This window comes from Thermobia domestica, chromosome 13, assembly GCF_964235325.1.
Source record: "Thermobia domestica chromosome 13, izTheDome1.hap1.1, whole genome shotgun sequence".
Lineage (NCBI taxonomy): Eukaryota > Metazoa > Arthropoda > Insecta > Zygentoma > Lepismatidae > Thermobia > Thermobia domestica.
The window spans coordinates 159,971,853-159,997,850 of record NC_137466.1 but is presented as its reverse complement, the minus strand read 5'-3'; the positions used below and the strand labels follow the sequence as shown (position 1 = coordinate 159,997,850).

The following is a 25,998-nucleotide window of genomic DNA, read 5'->3' as shown; positions in this document are numbered from 1 at the left end:
CTTTCCGTCTCAAATTTAGATACCTTTCTCCCCCAAATTTACCTTTCGCTCTTAAATTTATCCTTCTTTTTCCAAACTTACTTTTTTCTCAAAATTTATAATTTCTCTCCAAATTTATCATTCTGCCCCCAAAATTACCTTTCTTTCTCAAATTTAGGTACCTTTCTCCCACAAATTTACCATTCTTCCCCAAATTTACCTTTCGTTCTTAAATTTATTCTTCTTTCCCCAAACTTATCTTTCTTCTCAAATTTACCATCTCTCTCCAAATTTAGCATTCTGTCTCCAAATTTACCTTTCTCCCCCAAATTTACCATTCTTCTCCCAATTTACCTTTCTTCCTTAAATATATCTTTCTTTTCCCAAACTTACTTTTCTCCTCAAAATTTACCATCTCCCAAAATTTACCTTTTCCCCGAAATTTACAATTTTCCAGTTTGATTGTACAGTACTATTTTTACCCTAAAACGTGCCTGTGAGCATCTCTGTGCCAAGGAGCTAGACCTTTACAGGAAGACTTATAAATGCAACGTCTTGATTCATTGCCAATGAATCAAGATAAACTGATGGAAGCTCATGACCTGTTCGGAGAAGAAGTGATTCTGGGAGTGGTCACAACAACTTTATTCCTATCTTCTGTCTGTACATCCACTTGCTGAACTCTTACTTACGATGACTCAAACCATTCTTTTAGTATGGAGAAACCCTTTCACGTATGATGGCTTCTAAACTACACAACAGACGTTTCGGAGACATCAAAGGGAAGTTGGTATTCTTCTTGCAGCACGTTAATATAGTGCCAACTACTGAACCCTCTCGTAAAAGCAAACACACTGTTCTTATTGCTCCTGGTTACCCATTGTTGGTTATCGCTGAAGCTTGACTGTCGCAGCCCGAGTATTTCGTGGTCATTGCTGTTCTGTATTGAATTATATATGCACACATATACATATATATTCATAACATGAGGATATATATATATATATATATATATATATATATATATATATATATATATATATATATATATATATATATATATATATATATATATATATATATATCAGTTAATGCCAAGTTCCTCTTGGATATTCGTTCTACATAGCCACCTGGAACAACCAGAAGAAAAAGAATAGATTGAAGGTGGAGAATCAAATGTAATGCACAAATGGTATATTGTTTATGTATGTACGTCCTATATATATGTATGTGAGTGTGTCATTTGGATGTGGGGTTGCCAGAACATTAAAATTTGTTTCCCATTGTTTTCAAAATGCGAATCAATTGAAGAAACATTTTGCAATTTTTATTGACTCTTGTATAGTAGGCATTCAGGAAGCTTCCCGTTTGCATAGGGCTCTCATAGTTTCAAGTTTACAAAACATCAATAAGAATCGTCCAGAAATAAATTGCTTTTTATGCGTGTGTATATGTTTTGTTTGTTTCGTTACATTGATACCAAGTTTTTTTTTTTTTTTTTAAGTTTCTTTTGAGTCATGAAATTAACACCTTGTGTGATAGAAGAACAAGAATTTCTCTTTATCAAGTTTACACATTCCATTTTGTACATAGAACTCGGGGAAACGATACGAACAAGAAATAGCCAGTAACAAGTGAAGATAATTCGGCATAACAATTGATTTGGGTATAAGAGTTATATATACAGTATAATCTTTTCTAGTTTTGTGCTCCTGCAAGGAACATATCTGCTGTGTTATGGCGTATGATTTAGTTCCTTATGTACAGCGATAAAAAGACAGATTATGTCTTGGCTATATATTGCTGGGCAATGTTAACTACTTTTCAAAAGAGGGTAACTAACCAGCAAGATCAACCGTTGCAGTAATCCAAATACGTAGTAGCAGATTGTTGCTTCCACTTCTTATCCTAACAGTAATTGGTGATCATGACCATTTTGCATTTATGTACTTAGAGTAGCGTTTATTAGTAGTTACTGTAAAATACATATTATTTGTATTACTTCCCGGATTGTTATGTCTGATTCATATTAGCACGATTATGATGGTGGCATCATTTCGGCAAAACTTTCCACCAATATCAGTACTTCCACGCTTTTCCTCAGTATATTATTATACTATTGTACTGATTATAATGCATATAGGTCAAGGTTTACCCAAGTTTGCCAAGATTTACGAAGTTTAATTCCTATCAAATAAGTTCGGTGTATGACTTTTCAATTTTGAAACTATGACTTAACATTTGACAGCCCATAGCTCGAGAACCGAAACCTGCACAACGTAATATTTCACATTGTTATACCAAGGCCAAATCTACCACCGTGCCAAGTTTGATCCCGATTGGGTCAGTTCGGTTGAACCGTTGAACTCGCACGATATATAATGTCCTTTTGGCTGAGCAATCAACTTGGCATTTTTCAAACGTTGTCCAACACTAGCCAGAAATCCTGCGATACTAGGGTTAATATATTTGAACTCTCGATACGTTCTTGTTGCAAATAAACTACAATTTATTAAGAAACCATTGCATACGCTCCGGCAGTGGATTTCTAAGACTTAATGCTACTTAAAATTTATCAGTACCTATTTTAATGCGTACCAGAAGACTAAAGCCGTACATTGTTTTAACAGTAATGGACTGAAACGTCTAGTTCCGGTAACATTTTTAACAAAACCACAGCTATTACTGTAATATGTAGATGCAGGTGTTATATGTATTATATATGCATATTTATAAGCATATAATTTTATTTACATTTGCCATAATTGCACAACATAGCATATAAGCACCTAAAAGTACGGGACAATAACAAACGACCAAAATGGTCATTTTTGGTCGTTTATTTTTGTCCCGGATTTTTACATAATTCATGACTAAAGCAACAATATAACAACGTATCCCATATATAACAATAAACAATTAACAATATAAATAGCAGACACGTAAACAACTATATGTGTGTTTACAGGTGTTATCGCATTTCGTACACAATTGAAAAACAACAATTAAAAGAAATCTTACCGTCACTCGTTCGTATTGAGCAATTAAATGAGAACGTGATATGAATAAAAGTTAAATTATAGCATTTGTAATTCATCTCAATAAAAAAAAATGAAATGACTGTGAAAAGAAATTGTCGTATTTTGTTGCTGTGTCAATATGGAGACTCGTCATGGCTATTAGGAAAATACAAAGATAAAATGTAGTGCATTGTCTGACGAGTGGGAAGTTACACACAATTTACAAACTGACCAATTCATTAACCACAGAGCCATAAAACAAAATAATATATGTATATATATATATATATATAATTTTATGAGTCGTATATTTTATATTTCATTGTTACATTTAAGAATAAGTATTTTACAATATATATATATACACTCAGGCAGTAAAACAGAGGAGCTCGTTCGGTCTTCACATTTATTTCGTGTCGGTAAGAGAATTACGGTATTCTTTGATGTAATAAGGTGTATAGGTCTACGTATGCTGTATGCGCCGGTATTGTTTGGTTGGTAACTTATTATTTATGAGATGGTATTTTTATAGACATTATGAAATGTGCTGTGCACAAGATTTAAGTTTGGTACAGTTACCATATCAAAGTGCAAATCATATCTACAAGAACTACTATAGTGATATATACACAGGGTTTCAAAACAACACTGGCAACGTTTGGGAGGTGATTCGTGACACCAAGATAAGACAAAAACTTTAGACCAACCTGAGTGCACAAATGCTTCCTTTCCTAGTTATAGGCTGCCGAAAATATGAAAATTGAACTTTAAAGACCCATAGCTCCAATACTATGGGATCTACCGTCATAAGGTCAAAACTTTACTTAAGAACTAGTACATGTCCTATCCAAATATCCATGTTTCAGAATCCTGCAGTACTTCCGGAACAATTTTTATAGAGGTAGTTTGTGAGTACTTCAGATTATATGCCCGTAGCCAAACTCTCTCTATAAAAATTGTTGCCCTAGGATTCTGAAACGTATTTTTTGCCTAGCCCACACATTAGTTCCTAAGTGAAGTCTTGACCCGACTACGGTAGGTCCAATAGTTTTGGAGCTATGGACCCTTAAAATTAATTTTTTCATGTTTTCGGCATCCTATAACTCCGAAAGGAAACATTTGTGCACCTAGTTTGGTCTATCTTTTTGTCTTATTTTGGTGTCAGGAATAACCTCCCAAACGTTGTCACTGCTGTTTTGAAACACCCTGTATAGAGAGTGGCTAAGCAGAAACATCGACATTACCAAAAAAAAAAAAAAAAAGTATGTGATTTGTGGACATGTAGAAGAATGGAGAAAATTAAGTGAAATCAACAAGAAAGTGTTAGCGAAATTTCGGGAGTGAAAAACGACTAGATATAGCCAAAAACTCCTGCCGACGATAGAACAAACCATTTTGACGAATGTGTTAGCTAATCTGGCGTTTAATAAAATGGAATATTGATTTAATCCACACTGATACCCATAGATATAGTGACAAAATTGCCAAAATGTGCCATGTGATCTGTTGATCGATAATTATGTGACAGAAATAGAAGGTGAGACAAGGTTTATTCTTTCTACTTCAAATATGTAATTAAAAAAGAAGATGCATTGATAACTACATAATTTACATGGTTTACCAAACATTGTTATGGTCATCAAGTCTAGGAGGCTGAGATGGGCAGGTCATGTAGGTAGGATGAAAGAAAGAAGAAACGCTTATCAAAGCCTTGACTGGAAGACCAATCGGAAAATGACCATTAGAAATGCCTAGGCGTAGATGGGAAGACAATATTAAGATGGATCTCGTAGAGATAGGAATACGATGAATACGAAGTAGAAACTGGACCTTGTTGACTAAGGATAGAAGGCTTTTGTGAACGCGGCATTGAACTTCCGGGTTCCATAGGCCATAGAGTTAGTTAGTTAGATGCATTGACAGTTTGTAAGTGAAATTACGTCGGTAAAAATTACAAATTTATATCTACGAGTTAAGGGAAGAAAACTTATCTAATGTACTAATTCTTGTATACAAGCATTAAGACATTAGGTAAGTTTTCTTCCGTTAGTTTGTGTACAAGAATTAGAACATTAGGCAAGTTTCCTTCCTTTATCTTGTATACAAGAATTAGAACATTAGGTAAGTTTCCTTCCCTTAGTTTGTGTACAAGAATTGGAACATTAGGGAAGTTTCCTTCCCTTATCTTGTATACAAGAATTAGAACATTAGGTAAGTTTCCTTCCCTTAGTTTGTGTACAAGAATTAGAACATTAGGCAAGTTTCCTTCCTTTATCTTGTATACAAGAATTAGAACATTAGGTAAGTTTCCTTCCCTTAGTTTGTGTACAAGAATTAGAACATTAGGTAAGTTTCCTTCCTTTATCTTGTATACAAGAATTAGAACATTAGGTAAGTTTCCTTCCCTTAGTTTGTGTACAAGAATTAGAACATTAGGTAAGTTTCCTTCCTTTATCTTGTATACAAGAATTAGAACATTAGGTAAGTTTCCTTCCCTTAGTTTGTGTACAAGAATTAGAACATTAGGTAAATTTCCTTCCTTTATCTTGTATACAAGAATTAGAACATTAGGTAAGTTTCCTTCCCTTAGTTTGTGTACAAGAATTAGAACATTAGGTAAGATTCCTTCCCTTAGTTTGTGTACAAGAATTAGAACATTAGGTAAGTTCTCTTCCCTTAGCTTATGTTCAGCAATTAGGTATACAAGAATTAGGATGTTAGATAACTTTTCTTTCTTTAGCTTGTATATAAGAGTTGAAACATTTGGTAAGTTTTCTTCCCTTAAGCTGTATTCAAGAATTACAGTATTAGGTAAGTTTTCTTCCCTTAGGTTTATACAAGAATTAGGGCATTAAGTAAATTCTTCCTTTAGTTTATATATAATTAAAATATTAGATAAATTTTCTTCTCTTAGCTCGTTGCGATATAATTGTAATTTTTTACCAATGTGCATTCCTTGACGAGCCGTCTCTTGAGAGGCAGAAGTAATTTTTTTTATGACATTATTGGAGAAAAAGTCATCTTAAAAAAGATACGTTAAAACATGGTTTATCAGCCTATGGTACGTGTATCACTGGTGGTATGCAAGCCACCTCTGGGTGGTACGCACGATTTCTGTAAAGCTATGCTTGAAATCAAACTAGGAATCACAGTGCATGAGTAGTATGCTTGGTACTGAACAACGAACAGCGGGTATGGAGTTTCCAGGATTTACAAAGGAGGCGACAGGTAATAAATTTTACAGTATTATTAACGTTTAACGAAAAACATATTCACATGATGGGACGTATATCGATCGAATTTTCTTACTGAGCTAAACAAAATGATTTGCATCAGTGTAAATCCTCATTCGTAGTTTCTAAGAAAATAGAGATTATTATTATTATTATTATTATTATTATTATTATTTTTTTTTTGTACACCTAAGGAGCATAAACCACTTGGCGTAACTGTCCCTTTTGTGTGTTTGAACCACTTCAACGCCATCTGTTAGCGAACGGTTGAACTACGTCTTGCCCAGCTACAAAACACGTGATCAGCGCTCTGTGTCGCCCTATGTCCAACCATGGTAGAAATAAGACAAGGTAAGTCCATCACCGAACGCGTTTGCGTCCTACTCGCGCAATGACGTCACCTTCGACACACGCTCGGGAAAGGAGTCGCGCTGTCGTCTGCTTGCTCCCGTATATTCTCTTTGGAATCTCAATGTGAAATTACTGTTTTCTCCTAACTTCAAGATATCTATTTGCTATTTCAGATTTAGATGCCTATTATATTACTGGAATTTTATTCTGGCATGGGAATATATTTATTTATTTTTTAAATGCACATAAAAAGAAAAGCAGGGTAAATCAAGTATTTCAATATACTCTTATTACATCCAAAGCAATCAAACTTTCATCTATATACGGTATAGACAAGTTTCCCCACAATCTTAGAAGTATTGTCCGTCGTGTTTTTTTATTTTTTTATTTTCTTATTAAATGGTGTCTCCAGTAGGCCTAATCCACTTGCATTTACCAATATATATATATATATATATATATATATATATATATATATATATATATATATATATTTTACTGAGCTCAATTCTCTCACTTCACCACTTTCTTCATTTTCTTGTAAAGTATTCTTTTGCGGGAAGAGTTTTTCAGTTGCTTGTTTAGTTCATTTATTTTTACGCATGTTCTAAGTCGGATAAAATATGTTAAAACTTTCGGTTCACACTTATTATCAAATTCATTTTTCATGATACTTGTTAATTTTCTAGTGATGCTCCATTTCTTTCCAGATAAATTCTCGTTCTTTTTGTGATATGCAAGAAAATATTTGTTAGCTACTTTGATTATGTCCAGACGTTTCCTTTGATAGAAATGTCAGTCCTCTTTTTGAGATTAATTTTGTCCAGTTGTATTGTAGCAGGTTCTTCGACAGAGAACTGTGAATATTTGATTTTAAATTTGAAACCTACCCGCCCAGCTATAAATTCAAGACCATGGTCATGCTTATTTAATAAACATATTTGATCTTCATTTTCATTTATATTTTCTGGTAAAATATTCATCAACAGTTGCGCTGTTGTACATAATTCATCATACAGTATGGAGTTTTTCAAGTATATATCTTCAATTAATGTAGATCTTACTGTTTCCTGCTGCGTAGAAGATTCTTCGATAGCTTTAACATTTTTACCGTGAGTAAATAAAGCAGCAGAATGCTTTCCCATTATATATATCCTCTTAGTCTGTACTTAAATCCTAGAGAATCCGGATGGTCGTTGCTTGAACCCATGCCACTGATAAAAAAAAAAAAAAAAAAAAAAAAAAAAAACGAATTTAAATAGGTCTATAAATTTTCATTCCAAAACACACTCTCTCTTATAAACCACTGCTGAATATTAGAAAATAAGCGCATATGGATTAAAGTTACGTGATTAACTTGGAGCTTCAAAAACAAATACCAAGAAACCGGCATGTAAAGTCTAGCTAATGCAGATTTTTTATTGAATAACTGCCTTCGGTTAGCCGGGGACTTCGCCCCCAGACCCCTATATTTGCTTTTACTACGACCTCTCACTTATCATATCCCTAAGAACTCCAATCTTCAGGGATTTTGAGATATCTTATTATAACAATTAAAGCGCTTAGGATGAAAGTGTTATGTTACATTTTTCGAAACGTTAAATTTTGGCTTTTCATGCACGTGGAAAGTCATGTTACATAACAGATCATTTAGTGAGTCCTCGTCCCAGTGAAGAGATTTGAAAGCGATGAGGGATGTATGTTAACGGATATAGTGTACATTTTCCCGAAATATACAATTTGTTACAAACCATCTTTATCCTCTGACCGTTTCAATTGCAACTCGCAACTATTTTCTTCCCGTCTTTTTTCCTTTTAACAGTAATATCAAAATCGCTAAAATACATAATTAATTAAGATGTTTATACTCTTAAGGGATTTCGGGAAATGGTCATTTTGTTTTACCAATTACAACCCCAACCCTTTTTTCTATTTTCTAAGGAAACATTAAAAAGCGCAGAAACATGTATTTAATTGTTTCAAATTTAATTATTAAAAACCTAAACACAAACTTTCATGCCAATAACGTTAAGGGATTTCATGATATGGCTGTCCAATTATAACCGCCCTGGTTTCTTTCCTTCTAGAGCAAATATAAAAAAACGCTTACATACATATCTAATAATTTTTAATGAGATGTCAAAATAGCGAATTTCATGTCTTTAAGCTTAAGAGATTCCGAGATATAGACATCTTATTATATTACTTGTAATTCCCACCCCTTTCTCATTCCCACTTCTTTATCTTCTCGTCTAGGCAAAATATCACAAAACGCTAAAAAAAAAAAAGTGTATAATTGTTTTAAATGAGAAGTTCAAATACAAAACTTCATGTCTTTAACATTCAAAGATTCCAGGATATAGAGATTTTAAGATAATAATTCCTCTTTCTCTCCTTCCCCTTTAAATTTCAAAAAAAAAAAAAAAAAAAAAAAAAAAAAAAGAAAAGAAAAGAAAAAGAAAGAAAGAAAGAAAGAAAAATCTATGCCCTGTTAGGCGTTGATCAATAAGTCAGTCAGGACTTGTTGTTTTATATAGAGAGATACATAATACATAACAAGCAAATTAATGCCAAAAGCAGTATTTAAAGTGGTAGTAGCAAAGAACACATTCAGTATATTGTGTTACTGTATACAGTATATTCATTCATTTGGTAAAATTACTTACATCCTCCTGCTTTGAAAATGAACGGAACTTGGCATTCTCTTCACCAACTTTTCTCTTGTGTTCATCTTGTAGCCATACACAGCGTATAAGGGCATTGTTAAAGCTTTTAGAGTCAATGTAACAAATACAGATGAGTTGTACAGTACAAAATACAATATTTATACATAAAAATGTCATACACAACAGCGTATAACAAATTAACCAAATGTTAAAATCAAAGAAAACGTAGAAAATTTTCAATAGAAATACAGCTAGCAATCTGTCAACTTAGAGGGCGCGACAATAGTATCATCTTGTTCGGAGGGTCAGTGATTTGGTGTCGAAGGTGACGTCACGCGAACGGGCAGGCTGCGCATGGGTTTACCTTATCTTATTTCTACCACGTGTCCAACAAGGGTATCAGAAGCTTCCTAGACATAGTGGTCGTCACGTCTTTTATTCATGTGACTCCCCAGTTTCCTTTACACCGAAAATAGGAAAGCACCGGCCAGTAATCGAATCCGAACATAACCCCAACACTCTACGGTGTCCCTATTAGACTACGGTTCCTCCACCTAGAAAGTATACTTCCAACAATTAAACTCTCTGAGTAATGAAAGAAAGAAAATATCACGAACTATAATTATAATTAGAGAATAACCCGTTCGTGATATTTTCTTTCTTTCATTATTGATTCTATTTTACTTCGGGCAATGTTTGAATATTTATCTTTTGAAATTGATTCAATATTTACGAACATTTCAGCTCCCTCCCCACAAATACATTGAAAATATAGGGATACATGCTGTCATTTGTTGAAGATTAGCGCTCCTTTAATCTATCATCATCATCATCATCATAGGTATTCTGCCCTAATTGGCAGGTCACTTGCCGCAGCTGAGCACCTTCCATGCTCCACGGTCCTCCGCTAACCTCTTCGTCTTCACGTATGATCTTTCTGTTTTTAATCTAAGTGTACAATAATTACACTTCTATATTTAGTTTTTTCTCTAATGATTGATTAGAACAACACCTGTCTTTCCCCTTTCTCCCCACATAAGGATAGACTTTCTCGCATGAACAAGAAATATTCCTTGGAGGAATTCTTGTAACGTTTATTCCTTCTCGTATGAGTAAGCAAGTATGCATCCCATATAAATGAAACAAAAAAGTTGTAGCTAAAGATAGCCATTATCAGGTAATGCCCAAATATACCTGTATTTGTCACAAAGATACATCTTTGGTAATGATACCAATTTATATTTTCCCTACACTACGTGTAGGCTCTGCTATGCATATTCTGTAGGGCATCAATAAGACATACGTAATTTAAGTGTCACGTCTATATGTCCGCATTTTGTCTTACCTGCAACAAGATTGTAAGAAAAAAAAGTTTGGTTTGTGTGGGGTAAGGTAGGTTGGGTATCTCGTTGCACCTACCCTATTGTGTCTTAAGAACAAAGGACCGTTCCCCCTTGAACGAGGGACAGAGACAAACTTTTTATGTACTCAGAAGTTTTTTTTCCCTTCTGATCACTCTGTAAGATGAATTTCTTGCAGTAGGGCCCTCATCTATTACCGCATCCACCTTATGTCACGGAGCGAGACGATCCTATCACAACTGCCACTGTGACAAGTGGGAAGCCATTACGCGGCTGGCAAGTACACTCTTGCCACAGACAGACCTCCAGTCGGATCGGATCATATGTCCCGTTCCTTTCCCCCTTCTCTCCATACGTGCCTTGGCTGGAAAACGAAGCAACGAGAAAAATGCTTCGTAGTTTTCAGGAGGTCTTCTCAAGAATATTGAACAATCGTAATAAATGTTCTTGGATTGCGGATAACATACCATAATTATCTGGTGCTATCTGGGAATATATTTTAGAGTAGAAGATAGGGAAATGTTACTCTTAGTTATTGTCATCCAATAGCAAACGTTAACTGAAGAAAATAATAGTATGTTTTCTTGCTTTTAAGACGGAAAATAAATGCCCCAAAGATGATACATGTTCCAATGAGTAAATCGAGCTGAACGGGTGAGGAAATTCTTATGCGTGGTTTCCGAAAAATGTTGACGAAACTTTTTTTTTTTGTAAATAAGTAAAAAAAAAAAAAGTTCTACGACATCCACGCCACCTATGAAACTGATACTGAAGTATACCCTCAACAAGCCTATTATTATGACACTAGCAAGGTGAGAGTATACAGCATAGTAAATGAAACATACACCAGATGGCAGCTGCTCCGAGGAATCACATTGGTAAAGATTAAGCTGTTATTGTTCCAACCTATAAACTTGCGTAATGTTCTATGTAATTTTTGTATTTAAGAATTAGCATATTAGGTAAGTTTTCTGTCCTTAGTCAAAAAGAGATAAAAGTTATTTTTTTATTGTTGTGACTTCCTTCAAGAGTCGCCACTGGTTTTGCTTATAAGATTGTCCAGAGATGAGGCACATATATCAGTCGATAGATCATATCAGACTGAACAGAAATGAAATGAAATCTTTAAAGTTTTACGCCCCACAGTTATGCCGGTTAGGCTAAAGGAGACGGTGATTATGAGAAATGAATGAAATGGTGGAATGAAGAAAGTGGGAGGAAACGGGAGAACCACGAGAAAAACCACGAGCACGGTGTTTGTCCACCACAAAGTCCACATGGCGTGAACTGGGATCGAACCAAGGACCGCAAGCACCGGAGGTGAACGCTCTACCACTGAGCCACCGCGCCCCCAATTCAAACTGAACAGAGTGACGCGCTTAAGGTGCAAATTATTGAGTTTTCGAGAAAATCGAATTATTACGGAATGGTTAAAAAAGAAAAAAACGTGTTAATCCTTACCAATAACTTATAAAATTTTATTCTGAACAAACATATTATTTGCTAACTTACTTGTGTACTGTATACGTAAGGAAATAGACTGTTAATAGCAGTTTGTTGTTGTCTTTTCCTAGTGACACACATATACATCTAACGTTACACACATACTTCTAACAGTGTTGGCCATAGTGTTTGTAATAATAACATATAATATGATATTTTTTTTTGAAAAGCCTTTAAATACTTTTAAAAAAGTCTTTTAAGTAAAACAGTATGTAATATTCTCTTTCAAAGCCTTTCATGCAGTGCTAAAAACAATTACGATGGACTCTCTCTTAACCGTTCTACCTTTAGCCGTCCTTCGGCTTAACCGCCAATTTTCCAAGTAATAAGTAATTTTCGTTCTGAGCTGCACTCGGCACTCCCTAACAATAGGGTGGACGCCGAAAATTGGGGAAGCACCGGCCGAGAATCGAACCCGGGACCCAGGTAATCGGACATGAATGAACGCTGTAACCACTAGACAATGGGATCCCCACTCCCCAAACTCAAAATGTTCTTTGATGCTAACTAATTTTAAGGATGGTACTCGGGAGAGCGGCGTGGAAAAGTTTGCCTCTTGAGTCTGTACATTTTGTTTTATTTATTTATTTATTTATTTATTTAAAAGTGGAAGTACATAAAATGTTTCGATTGGATTATTATACTCTACGGACATTGAGTTCATAGAGTCAGGGCGTAACTTGTAGAGGGTCGCAAGGAGCAACTGCCCCCCAGGGAAATTCCCCGCCGTTCGAGGAGGGCCCATTTTAAGACAAAATTTTCTTACTCCATATACGATACGAATATGAAATTATAAATGAAGCATCAAACAGGTTTACTACATTTAACATTACATAAACAAAACAACACACATAAGGTAAATAAAACAAAAATGAGTCGTGGACTCATTTCTGTAAAAAAATATCTACTATTAGAGGCCCTAGAAATAATATTTATTCGTATGGCTTTAAGAGTTGTCAATATTGTTCCCTTAATTGATTTGTTATGTATGAAACGGGCCCAGAGGCGTACTAACGGCCCCGCAGACCTTGCCGTGCGGGAGGGTCTACAGGCTCCGAGGGCCCATAAAGAGAAAGATGGAAAGAGGGGGCCCAAGAATTAGAAAACAACCTTTTCTAGGGTTCCAAAATCCGCGTATTAATTCTTGCCCCTCCAGAAAAAAATCTAAGTTACGGCGCTGCATAGAGTATATTTTTCTTAATTGCTTTTACCAATTGATGAGTACTTCTTCAAATTAGCTAATACTAGGTCTAATTTAGGTAGTGTAATAATAAAAATATGCTGCCCATATTATGCATATATGATAACTAATAGCCCTATGTGTAACCAATTTTGTTAAGGATACACGTTAAGTTATAGGTATTCTTAATTTTGATGGCTTTGTTTCTTATTACAGAGTTCTGGGAATGGGAAAGGATGTTTAGAATGAAGCACGTTGCTGAACTTGTGTGACACAAGAAATAAATATTTTTTATATATTTATTAATAAAATTGTATTATGTTTTCTAACATCATTTTTTTTCTTTTGCAGAGATCCTTTTGGGATTGTGTGAATAACTCTTTAGAAGGTAAGAATTTTAATATTACTTTTACGTCATTATTTCTTCTAAAGTAAACTGATGTTCAGTAAATAAGACTTAATCCATCCGTGTCATTGTATTAGACTGACGTTTCTCTGTCTAACTGAAAATAAACACAGTCAATGTGATCGGAATAACAGTCTAGGATGAAAAATCAAAAGTTTTATTTATTGAACTAGGTTAGTGATGAGCAAATGCAAGACCAAGACCAAGACCGGGGTGGTCTTGGTCTTGGTCTTGGTCTTGCACACCCAGTCTTGGTCTTGGTCTTGCACTGGAACCTTCGGTCTTGGTCTTGGTCTTGGTCTTGCATACCCAGTCTTGGTCTTGGTCTTGGTCTTGCACACCCAGTCTTGGTCTTGCTTGCAAGAGTCTTGCAAGTTTTGCTTTTAAGAAATCTTATGTTTTTCATAGGTAAATTTTACTCTGGATATAAGGGATAATAAATTCTGCAATGCTCCAATAGTAACGGAAATACAATATATGTTTTTAAATGTAACATACTTTATCTTCGTGTAAGTATGATAATAGTGTACAACATAAGTGATGACCTTTATTTTTTTATTGGATGCCCACGCTTCGCTAATCTTTTTACATTTTTTAACAGATCCAACACTCCACAGGTTCCGAAACTGGAGAGGCTACCCCTGAGACGAATGAAAGAAAATCAAAACGGCACAGATAATTGAAATACCATGAAATGCAAAATTATTTTTACACTCTAAAGGCGTCAGATTTTTCTTTTCAACCACATTAACTAATTTTTGTGTTAAACAAACTTATAATTAAATATTGAGATTTTGTTTTACTGATTCCAATGGGGCAGAAACATGGACATTACGCAAAAGCGATGGAAAAAATTACAGACTTTCGAAAGCTGGGCATGGAGAAAAATGGAGAGAATTAGCTGTGTTGAACGGAAAACGAATGAGAAGGTGTTAGAAATGTTAGCAGTAGGAGAAAAATGAAGAATTTTAGATATTGATAAGAGGAGAAAGAGGAACTGGTTGGGATATTGGCTGTGGAGGACGTGCTAGAGGGTATGGTGAAAGGAAAGAGAGAGAGGGAGAAAAGGAAATTGTAGTTGAAGGAAGATATTAAGAAAATTGCTACATTAAGACGAAGAGACTAGCTGAGGACCACTGTATATCGAGGTTTCTCAGTTGCAGCAAGCAACCAGCCGATAATGGCAGAATAGCTTTGGTGATGGTTATGATATATGTTTAGCATATCGACAAAAAAGAGAGAAAAAAATAAAATAATTATTATAATCAAAACTTAATATTTTAGAATAATTTAAGTGAAAACTAAAAACGACTCATCTGTCTGTCTGTCTGTGTCTTTTCTATAAACTCGATTTGTATAAATACTTTTGACCTATACTAGAAATACAAAATAACGACATCAAACTACAAGTTATTTAAAATAACTGTATAAAATCAGTCTCACTTGTGAATATGGATTACTAGCATCAATTACAAACTTCGTTGGGTTAAATTTTAAATAATAATAATAATAATAATAATAATAATAATAATAATAATAATAATAATAATAATAATAATAATAATAATAATAATAATAATATGTTTCGTTAATCAGTCACTTTTCATTATTACTAAGCGCTTTCTGATATCGGTCATTTTCGATTATTTTTATATTTCTCTCCCTCTCCTCCCCAAGTTGCGGGGCTGAATTTGGGTTTAAACGACATCAGAAACATCACTCTTCATCTTAGAGACACCGAAAACTATGGATTCGGCACTAATATCGGTCATTTTCAATAAATTTATATATCTCCTCCTCCCTCATGTTGAAAGGCACGGCATCGGAAGTGTCACTGTTCATCTCAATGACCTCGAAAACCATGAATTTGACATTGATAATAATGTTCATTTTCAATCATTTTTATATATCTCCTTCTTCCCCCTTCCCCAAGTTGCGGTGCTGAATTTGCATTTAAACGGGATCGGAAATATCACTGTTCACTTTCGTGACCCCAAAAACTATGAATTCGACACTAATATTAATTTTCGATCATTTTTAGATATCTCTCCTCCCACCGCCAAGCTAGGGGCTAAATTTGGATTTAAACAGCATCGGAAGTGTCATTGTTTATCTCAGCGACCCCGAAAACTATAGACTCCACTCTAATATCGGTCATTTTCGATCAAAATATCTCTCCTCTCCCCGGCCCCTAAGCTCCATCGTCAAAGTGATATGACAGAAACCATCTCAGGTCCGAAATTCATCTATGTTGAAAATGTGATCGAGATCGGTTGGGTGGTTCAAGAGTTATTAAGTTTTATTTATTTTTGTACACTTCCTCTCCCCTCCTCCTATCTTTAGTTCTACTATCAAAGTGATATGATACAAAATACCCCAAGTCCGAACCTCATCTATGTTGAAAATTTCATTAAGATCGATTGGCTGGTTCTAAAGTGATGAAGTCACAAATACAGTCACTTATACTTTTATTTTTTTTTACATATATCTCCCTCCTCCCCATCCCCTATGTTGCACCGTCAAAGTAAAATGATAAAAATCGTGAAAGGTCTGAGCTTCATCTATGTTGAAAATTTGATCGAGATCGGTCGGGTGTTTCAAGAGTTATTAAGTTTTATTTATTTGTATATATACCTCCCCCTCCCCTCCTCCTCCCCTAGGTTCTACCATCAAAATGAAACTATAAAAACCTTTCCAGTTAGGCACCTCATACATGTTAAAAATTTGATTAAGGTCGGTCTGGTGGTTCAAGAATTATTAAGTCACAAACTTAGTCACTTTTATTTTTATTTATTTTGATTTTTGTATACCTCCCCCTCCTCCTCCTCCCCCCATACGTTGCTCCTTCAAAGTGAACTGATAAATAACATTCCAGGCCCAAACCTGATCTATATTGAAAATGTGATCGATCTCGAGCTGGTGGTTCAAGAGTGTTCAAGAGATTGGGAGTCACAAGCATAGTCACTTTCAATTTTATAATATAGATTTACTGTTGTTGTGTAATGTTATATCGCTCAATCCCCGATGTGCCGTATACCTAAGGAGGCTAAAAATTATATGAATAAACAATTATTCAACGTATAAGCATCTGCCCATGAAATCAAACTTGCGGTCACATGCACTAAGTTTTTGTCAATGTCATGAAAATGTTATTTCGATATTAATTTTATGAGCACACATTAAAAATTTACAACGGATGCTTGAGTCTCATAGCCAAGGCCATACTCATGTAGTCAGCACCTATGGTGTACGGAATTACCGATGTTCAATACTACATTTCTCTTCAGTTTTGGTAGAAGAACACCACTAGTATGCTTTGAAATGAAATGAAGTATCTAGTTTAACGTCCCACAGTAATGCACCAACGCTAAGGGAGACGGTGGTGATGAAAAAAGACTGAAATGGTGGAATGAAGAAACTAGAAGGAAACGGAAAAAAACCTAAGAAAACCCACGCACACGATGTTTGTCCACTAAAATAGCTTACATGACGCAAGATGACACCTGTGTGGCTTGAGAACGAGCAATATCTACAGAAAACGCGAACAACCAATTCAGGAAACGATATACTGTAGCTATATGCTACAGGGGCAGATTGACTCACACGGATTGCATAACACTACTGGGAACACATTCACTCTAGTGTCACTTTTACTGAAGTCAAAATATTCAAGTAAAGATGTAATGAATTTTCTCCTTTTTTATATTGTATAAAAAATTCAAGTAGTACCAGTACTTGTGCAAGACTCTTGCGCAAGAGTCTTGGTCTTGGTCTTGGTCTTGCAGGTATGGTCTTGGTCTTGGTCTTGTTCTTGCACACCTTGGTCTTGGTCTTGGTCTTGCACCGCTATTCGTGGTCTTGGTCTTGGTCTTGGTCTTGGTCTTGCATGCAAGACTCTTGCAAAAACTGCAAGACCAAGACTCTTGCGCTCATCACTAAACTAGGTAGGTGTAAGCACCCATCATTACCGACTCGTTAATTTAGAATATTGATTAAAAAAGAGAAAAACGGTTTCCACGCCATTCCCTGATGTTTATCCTTTATTGTTATGTATGCCCGCACAACCATTATGTAATGGAGTTACATATACACAAGGCGTTCTTAGAAACTGTGAGAAACATGCACACGTCTTCCCATCCTCTAAATCCAATCCCCTTTCTCCCCGAGCCGAAAACCGAAAAAGGGCTTTGTACAGAATTAAAGCTGGTGATAATCTATGTATCATTTTTTTGGGAGGGGGCGCTAGATCACTCCTTTCTACGCAAAAATCCGGTAACACAAATATACACACAGACACAGATTACGTTATATATAAGTGTAGATTACAAACGCCTCGTCGAAAATTGTTTCTTTCTTTCAGTGTAACGTCCCATGATTATGCTTTATATGCTAAGGGAGGCGATGATTAAAGCCAAAATCAACTGAAAGATGATGGAAGAAATGAGAAAGTGGGAGGAAACGGGAGTACCCCGAGAAAACCCTCGGATGTGTTGTTGTCTACCACAAATTACCTGGCCAAGGAAGGAACCAGGGATCCCACGCACAAGAGTTAAGCTCTCTACCACTGAGCCATCTCTGCGTGAAAATTATGTGGAATAAATATAAAGTGATGTAGTCGAAGACTGTCGACAAATAAAAGGTATATCACAATACAGAGGTTGGAAGTTCGATTAAAATATTTCTGTCGCCAATATTGTTGTTAGCCACTAATATTTGTGTGAGGTGAACATCAAAATTTACATATATTTTCTCATCTCCGACAATTTCTATTTTCCAGGTGATATCTTTATTACTATAAAAATTGAAATATACCATTATATATTCTAGTCTAGTTTTATCCATGGTTGCAACCTTTTGACCAATGAAAAATATATAATAGTTTTCGGGAGCGTATTTTAGACAGTAGTAAAAGAAATTTTTGAATGAAAAATGTCTTCCCATATTTTATTCTTTAGTTATGAAAAGTTTCAAGATACTCGGGGCAGAGATCAAGCGAGTAGGGTGGGTGATGAAGCACGTTTATTTTATGTGTAAAAATCTGTCGTAATATCAGATCAATGTAAATAGGAGAAGCCTGCCCAAAGTTGCTGCACGTCAGGAGGCAATTTTGCGCCGAAAAGCTGAAGCATATACTGCCGAGTGATTTTTATCCCTTTAATACAAAATCAGCAGAGTTAGTACCCTTTTGTTCCGAAACATGATATATATATAAATAACTTTTTTGCATTTGAAGAAAATGACAAAACTTGTCTCCTCTTCTTTTTTTAAATTGAAAAGAGGAATAAGATGTTGTATCCACTGCGATAACAGACTTGAACAATCGCATATTGGTTTTACAGTTGCCGTGTGTAAATTCTTCATCCAGCTGTCGAGGGACCAAACCTGAACTGACATTGAGTAACAGCTGCAAGAAATCTGTCCGTTTTTCTGGTGAGCAAGTTACAGACACCACCACAAGATCTGTCGTAGAAGTCACTGGTCATACAAGCCACAGTTCTGTTCCGTTATAGCCACCACATCGCACGGAAGATTGGTCGGTCCTACCAGCCGCTGATCTTTGACACTAATGGTCATACACGGCAACGAACACTGGAGTCACTCCTGCTGGGAAACCCACGAACACGATGTTGTGCACGACAAACTAATATCACCTGGGGTTGAACCACGGACTCATCATAGAGTGAGCGGTTTACCACCATTGAGTCACTGTTGTCCCCTACGAAAACCTTGAAGTCGAAGTTGTCCGCATCCCAAAAATGAGGAAGTTTTCCCGACGTTTCACAATTTTCCTTTAAAAAAAAAGGGACTCTTTTTAGGACCCGTAAAAGAGGGGTAAAACGGAAATCTGGTAACGGTACCCAGAAATCGTTGGAACAGCTCTGTTTTAATACTTTATCGAGAACTGAAATTTTTGTAAAAAGTTATCGCCATACAGACACACGATACAAACACACATTAAAAGGAATTTACTTCCAATATCGAATGGCACAATTTTTTTTCGCCTCTCTCTCTAAAGTTAACAATAGGTTTTACTGTCATTAAGTCAAAAATAAAGGTACATTCTCTCCTTACAAGAATATTATGACACATAAAGTACGTAAGGAAATCGTAATTTAAGAAAATCAATCCTTTAAAGAGCTTATTAGTTTGAAATTTAACACTTTTAAGTCATAAGTAGAACAGATTTACATAAATACAGACAAGAACTCATTGATGTGGTATTTCTCTCTCTCTCTTTATCCTTCCCCTACTTATAATATTATGCCTTCGAGAGATTTTAAAACATCTTCCTTCTTTTAAGCGTCAAACAGGGTGATGGTAATCTCCTCAAAGTTTATGGTTACTCAATTAAACCTCTTGTTATGTGTCAAGTTGTCAAAACGTAGCTCTAATCAGATTAACAGCTTTCCGGTTTTCTTTTTTTCTTTTTCCCTGTTGCTTCATTAAAAGAAAAAAAAAACTGACTCGTTTTTATGTCTTTTTGTTCTCTTTTTAAATAAATTCTGATAAGGTCTTAACATATTCAAAGGTCTTAACCCGTTCTACAAACTTTGGCCCGTTTGCTCTCTATTTGTTCTTGATTTTTTTTGTTTTATTTTTAGTCTCATGTTGCACACAACGTCATCATTAAAATCAGCTTACGTTCTTTGTTTAGTTGGAGAAACAAAAGAACCTCTAATTAAGCTTTACGACAATAGAAACATCTTGTAACATTCCTATTATTATGTGAGCTAGATGATTTGCGAACAAAATGCGCATATGTAGGTTGTTTATATGAAACAAAGTGGCGTATGCTGAGCGATTCACGCGATAGAACAAACGAAGAAAGAGCAAGAAAGTTCCGTTTTTCATATGCTGAAACTATGGTAGATACCCAAACAATAAGAACTACAGTAAATGCTGAAACTGGTCGTAGTCTGTAACTTGCAATTGTAATACAGGAATAAAGGCAGAGACGAAACTTATTCATGGAACGCTCAAGCCATTTCCTGCTAATTTGTACCATTTTCGCTATACTCAACAGCAGGGTTGGCTGGTTTAAACCAAGGTGGTTTAAACCATGGTTTAAACCAAGGTTTAAACCAGCTGGTTTTTTCAAAAAAACCAACTGGTTTAAACCAAAAAACGAAAATGTTCGTAAAAGTGTAAGTGTTTGTAAAATCTTGATGAACACACATTTGTGGGTTATCACGTTTCACTCCCGTATATTATTCGTATCATATTCAGACCTAAATTCCCCATTCATTACTCAAAAAGATTATACTACAAAAGCAACTTTTTTATATATATAAGTTTATAAATGTTTGTTTTGTGATTTTTTTGTAGTTATTATTGTTATGTAATTGCAATCAAAGAAAAAATCTAAATATTGTTTTGTTTCAATGTTTACTATTGATAAAATACATCGAAATGCCGTACTTTGTGTGTGTGGGGGGGAGGGTCATACAAACCTCACGAGAGGAATTTAGTGAAATGAGAAGTATCTTCTGTATCTATTTATGTATAAATGAGTCTGAGCCAAAGTGGACTCAAATAATTCGTATCTTTGTGATATGCAAATTAAGTCGTTGTATTTCTTTAATTTGGACCAATAAAAGTCATTGTTAACTAACTTGAATTAAATTAGTTCTTCTGTACTCTGTAGTACTTTGAAATTGTCCATATGTAATTCAGTATAATGGTTTCACTTGTGCAACTGTTTATCTTTTTGTCCATCTGAAATGACTCTTGACAGCTATATTAAGAAGCATGTAAAGATCAGTACAACGTATTTTTTATCAGGATTCCTTCGTGAGTGAGTCGGCAGACGTATCGCATTTGTGGCCAATTAGTCCTGGTTCCGAGTTCAAATGGAGGACAATTTCTCTCGGATGTAACTCGAGAAGCAGTTTTTATTCTGCTGTAAGCTTATGTGACCCCTTTCAGCATAACCCGGCTGTTGCATAGTAACATCAAGGCGAAACAAACTTATTTCTGTCCATATATAATATGAATATATAGAGCAAATTATTTAAACCAAATAAACCTGGTTTAAACCAAAAAAAACCTGGTTTAAACCAAAAAAAACGGTTTTTTTGGTTTTTTTAAATAAAAACCATGGTTTTTGCCAACCCTGCTCAACAGCCTCCATATTCAAACAGAAAGTGTGTTGGGGGAAGGGGATAAGGTGGCTCAGTGAAACTATGATTGACTCCCAAACTATGAGAACTAAATACTGTAACTGACCATAGTCTGTAACTTGCAGTTATAATACGAGAATAAGGTGAGAGACGAAACTTAATTCTGGAACGCTTAAGCTATTTCCTGCTATCTCTGATCGTTTTTGCTATACTCAACAGACTCCATATGACTCCCAAACTATGAGAATTAAATACTGAAACTGGTCGTAGTTCTAACTTAAGAGTCCCTATCACTGCGAAATTAAAATAACGCTAATTTTACAGTAATTATGTGATATCTTCAAATAGATAAAAGATAATCGAAAAGTGGATCAAGATCTCCCTAGACGATGTTATTTTACATGAGGTGCCGTTATCACGAGTCACCTAGTAGCTTTCCGTTTGCAGTTATGTAGAAACGCGAAAATAAATGCCGATTTTCTAAATGGCTGGAAATCGAAAGCAGATGAGTTATGATAACGGTATCTCACGCAGAATAATATTGTCTAGGGACGTTTTGTTCCACTTTTCGATTATCTTTTATCTATTTGAAGATATCACATAATTACTGTAAAATTAGCGGTATTTTAATTTCGCAGTGATGAGGCCTCTTAAGTTGTAATACAGGAATAAAATCAGAGACGAAATTTATTCCTGGAACGCTCAAGCCATTTTTTGCCATCTCTTATCGTTTTTGCTATACTAAACAGCCTCCATATACAAATAGAAAGTGGGTTGGTGGGAGGGGATAAGGTGGTTCAGTAAAACTATGATAGACTTCCAAACTATGAGAACTAAATACTGAAATTGATCATAGTCTGCAACTCGCAGTTGTAAATACAGGAATAAGTTCAGAGACGAAATTTATTCCTGGACCTCATCCCGGCGAAATTAAAATACCGCTAATTTTACAGTAATTATGTGATACCTTTAAATAGATAAAAGATAATCGAGATGTGGAACAAGAGCGCCCTAGATAATATCATTTTACATGAAATACCGTTATCACGACTCACTTATCTGCTTTCGATTTCGAGCCATTTTGAAAATCGGCATTTATTTTCGCGTTTCTAAACGGCTGAAAACGGAAAGCCACTAGGTGACTTGTGATAACGGTACCTCAAGCAAAATAATATTGTCTAGGGCGCCCTTGTTCCACATTTCAATTATCTTTTATCTATTTGAAGATGTCACACAATTACTGTAAAATTGGCGGAATTTTAATTTCACCGGGATGAGGCGTCTTAAGCCTTTTTGCCATCTCGTACCCTTTTTGCTATACTCAACAGTCTCTGTATCCAAACAGAAAGTGGTGGTAGATTTCTACAGCTTCCGGTTACCTTAGAGAATTAAAATTCGGGGTGTAACATATTTTCGGAAGCTTAATCGATTGCAAAAAGACTTCTCGTCATCTTTTAAGAGTTTCTGCTCTCTGTAAAATCCATAATAAAACCGGAACTAGTAATAAAATTCCAGGTTAAGTAGAGAGATGCGGGTGAAGATGGTATATTTACTCGAGACTCTGAATCAGCTCCGAAAAAAAAAAAAAAAAAAAAAAAAAACTTGCCGCTTTTGCTCTGTGGCGATCAACGGTGAAACTGGAAATAGTTAATTTTATACCACTTTCGGCTTGATCAGATGTTTAACAGAATAGACGAAACCCAAGACTAGGAACCTACTCTGAATCGATTTCAAAAACCCGCATTTCTATATCTCTTAACGTTTTTATTGTATGGAGAGCAATGCTGAAACCAGAAGTATTAAATTTCTACCACTTCCGATTTTAGTAGAAAGATGTGGGAGAATGTATATTATATTTTCTTGAGATGCTAAATCGATTAAACATACACACACACAAACACTTATCGCTATCTGTTACCGTTTTGTTCTATGGCGAGCAACGTTGGATCTGGATTTTAATGATATCAACCGGTAACTCTTCCGGTTTGAGTAGAAGATTCATATATGAGATGGAACCTATTCTTGAGTCTGTGAATTGATTTAAAAAAAAAAAAAACATCTTCTCTATGTATCTTTTACCATTTTTACTCTGATACTTGCTGACAGACAGACGGACGGACTAGGCCGTTCTATAAGACTTCCGATACTTGGTACAGTAGACTATAATTTGGTCGTCATTACAGACGTTTGCCAGAAATTTTGACTAACACCCGGTAGTGTATACTTGTATACTTTACTTTATTGCCAACACATTCTCATTATTATTCATTTAAAATCTCACGAACTGGGATATTACTACATTTACCTCAGTACAAGTTCCATTGTGCTACGTCTGATGAAGCTAAGAGGTATAGATAGTATTTTAGTAAAAAAATTGTGCTTTGCTCAGAGATCGTGTTAATTCAACTTTAAATTGAAGGGTTTGTCATAGCTATGGTTTGGTGCAAGAAGGAGGCAGCTCCACTTTGAACCGCTATTGAGTTGCACACCCTATCACATACAAAAGAAAAAGGCGCTTCATTTGGTACAAGAATGAGACAGCTCCACCCGCTAGTTAAAAAGAAATGCGGCAGATGGAGCTGCCTGTACTGCGTGAAAACTGAATTTTTAAAACTTTTTTTTTTAAATTTGTTACATATTGGAAAAATGGACCTGCCTCCTTCTTGCACCAAACCCTTCAATTACCAAAAGCAAAGCTCTCATGCATGAGGTTATTTAATAAGGTATAGATTGTACAAAGTCTTATAGGTTATACATACAGATATATTTTTATAAAATATTCTTGATAACCTTCCATATTTTAATAGCATTTTTCTATTAACATCAATACAAAGTTAGAAGATATAAATTCTGATAGCATTCAATATTTTTTAAATAAATTTCTTCTAATAACATCAATACAAAGGGTTAGAAGATATAAATTCTTGATAGCATTCAATATTTTTAAATAACATTTCTTCTATTAACACCAATATAAAGTTAGAAGATATAAATTCTTGATAGCATTAAATATTTTTAAATAGCATTTCTTCTATTATCAGCAATACAAAGTAACAAGATTTTTAATTAATGCTGCTTTAAAAATTTAAATTTTTAAGTATATATACTCAGAAAAGGAACAATATCAAAAAATGATAATTTGCTTTCGAGGGGCCAACAATAGATGGTCCATAGAACATTTTGACTAGTACGTAAAATGGGTTTTAAAAAATTGAGAAACACTGCACACACTGTTAAGCATAGGAATAAACAAGAAAAATGGCCTCCTCTGCTTACAGACTTAGTGACACCTCCTACATTTAGTATATAAATAGGCTAAAATCTGCCTTTAGGCAGAACACTCGAATATCTACTGCATTCTGTCGCCTTGTTCATTATGCGTGCTGTTTTTAAAATGGGAATAAATATCGCCGTATAGATGCAGTTTCCTTTGTACGGTTATCTTGTTCGTATAGTATATTGCGATGTGTGAATATTGTATTGTACAGCCGAGAAAACAGCGCATCAGATTAGGCGTGATAAATCAATCATGTGTTTGGTTGGGTGAATATTGTTACCCATACGTACTACCACATTTCTCTGTACACGAAAGCTTTTGTCTCGCTAAGAAGAAATATGTGTTAGTGCGAAAAGGATTGGAAATTGCACACATACATGCACAGAGTGAATGAGTTTTCTTTTTTTTTTCTTTTTTGGTTAATAACCAGGCTCCCTAGATGAGAGAATCCGTTTCAGAGCAGTCACACAGATTACCGAACATTTTCATTATAGTTTATAGGAGTCAAACATAGCAAAAGCAATCAGTACACGTGTGAACCCCAGAGATATTGCTTCAGAGAAAAGAACGAGGAAAACACGTGCTTGAAGCTAACTCACACACACTCTCTCTCTTTCTCATACAACCCAGACCAGGACCACTCCTCCTCCTTCTCTCTCTCTCTCTCTCTCTCTCTCTCTACATCTCAAACATCAGTGCTATCAAATTTTATGTCCAATACTCTCAGCCCTAGAAACAATGGTCCATCAAACCAATAAGGTTCTGGAGTCTGGCTGGAACGTTTGAAAAAGAATGAGAAAAATGAAGGGAAAAAATATGGAGTATATTGGTTTGAATGTGAACACGGACAGAACTACTTAGAAAAAATAAATCTGGGAAGGGTAGTTGCAGTGGTGACAACT

At 35.2% G+C, this 25,998-nt stretch overlaps 1 protein-coding gene across 1 annotated transcript in view; it reads left to right on the top strand.

Moving 5' to 3' along the window:
- Reck (Reversion-inducing-cysteine-rich protein with kazal motifs) overlaps positions 1 to 25,998 on the top strand; it is a 286,139-nt gene that overhangs the window by 176,164 nt on the left and 83,977 nt on the right. The window contains exon 4 of the mRNA XM_081736752.1: positions 13,645 to 13,681. Coding sequence (XP_081592878.1) covers positions 13,645 to 13,681 — 37 coding nt within the window. The remainder of the gene's footprint in view (positions 1 to 13,644; positions 13,682 to 25,998) is intronic.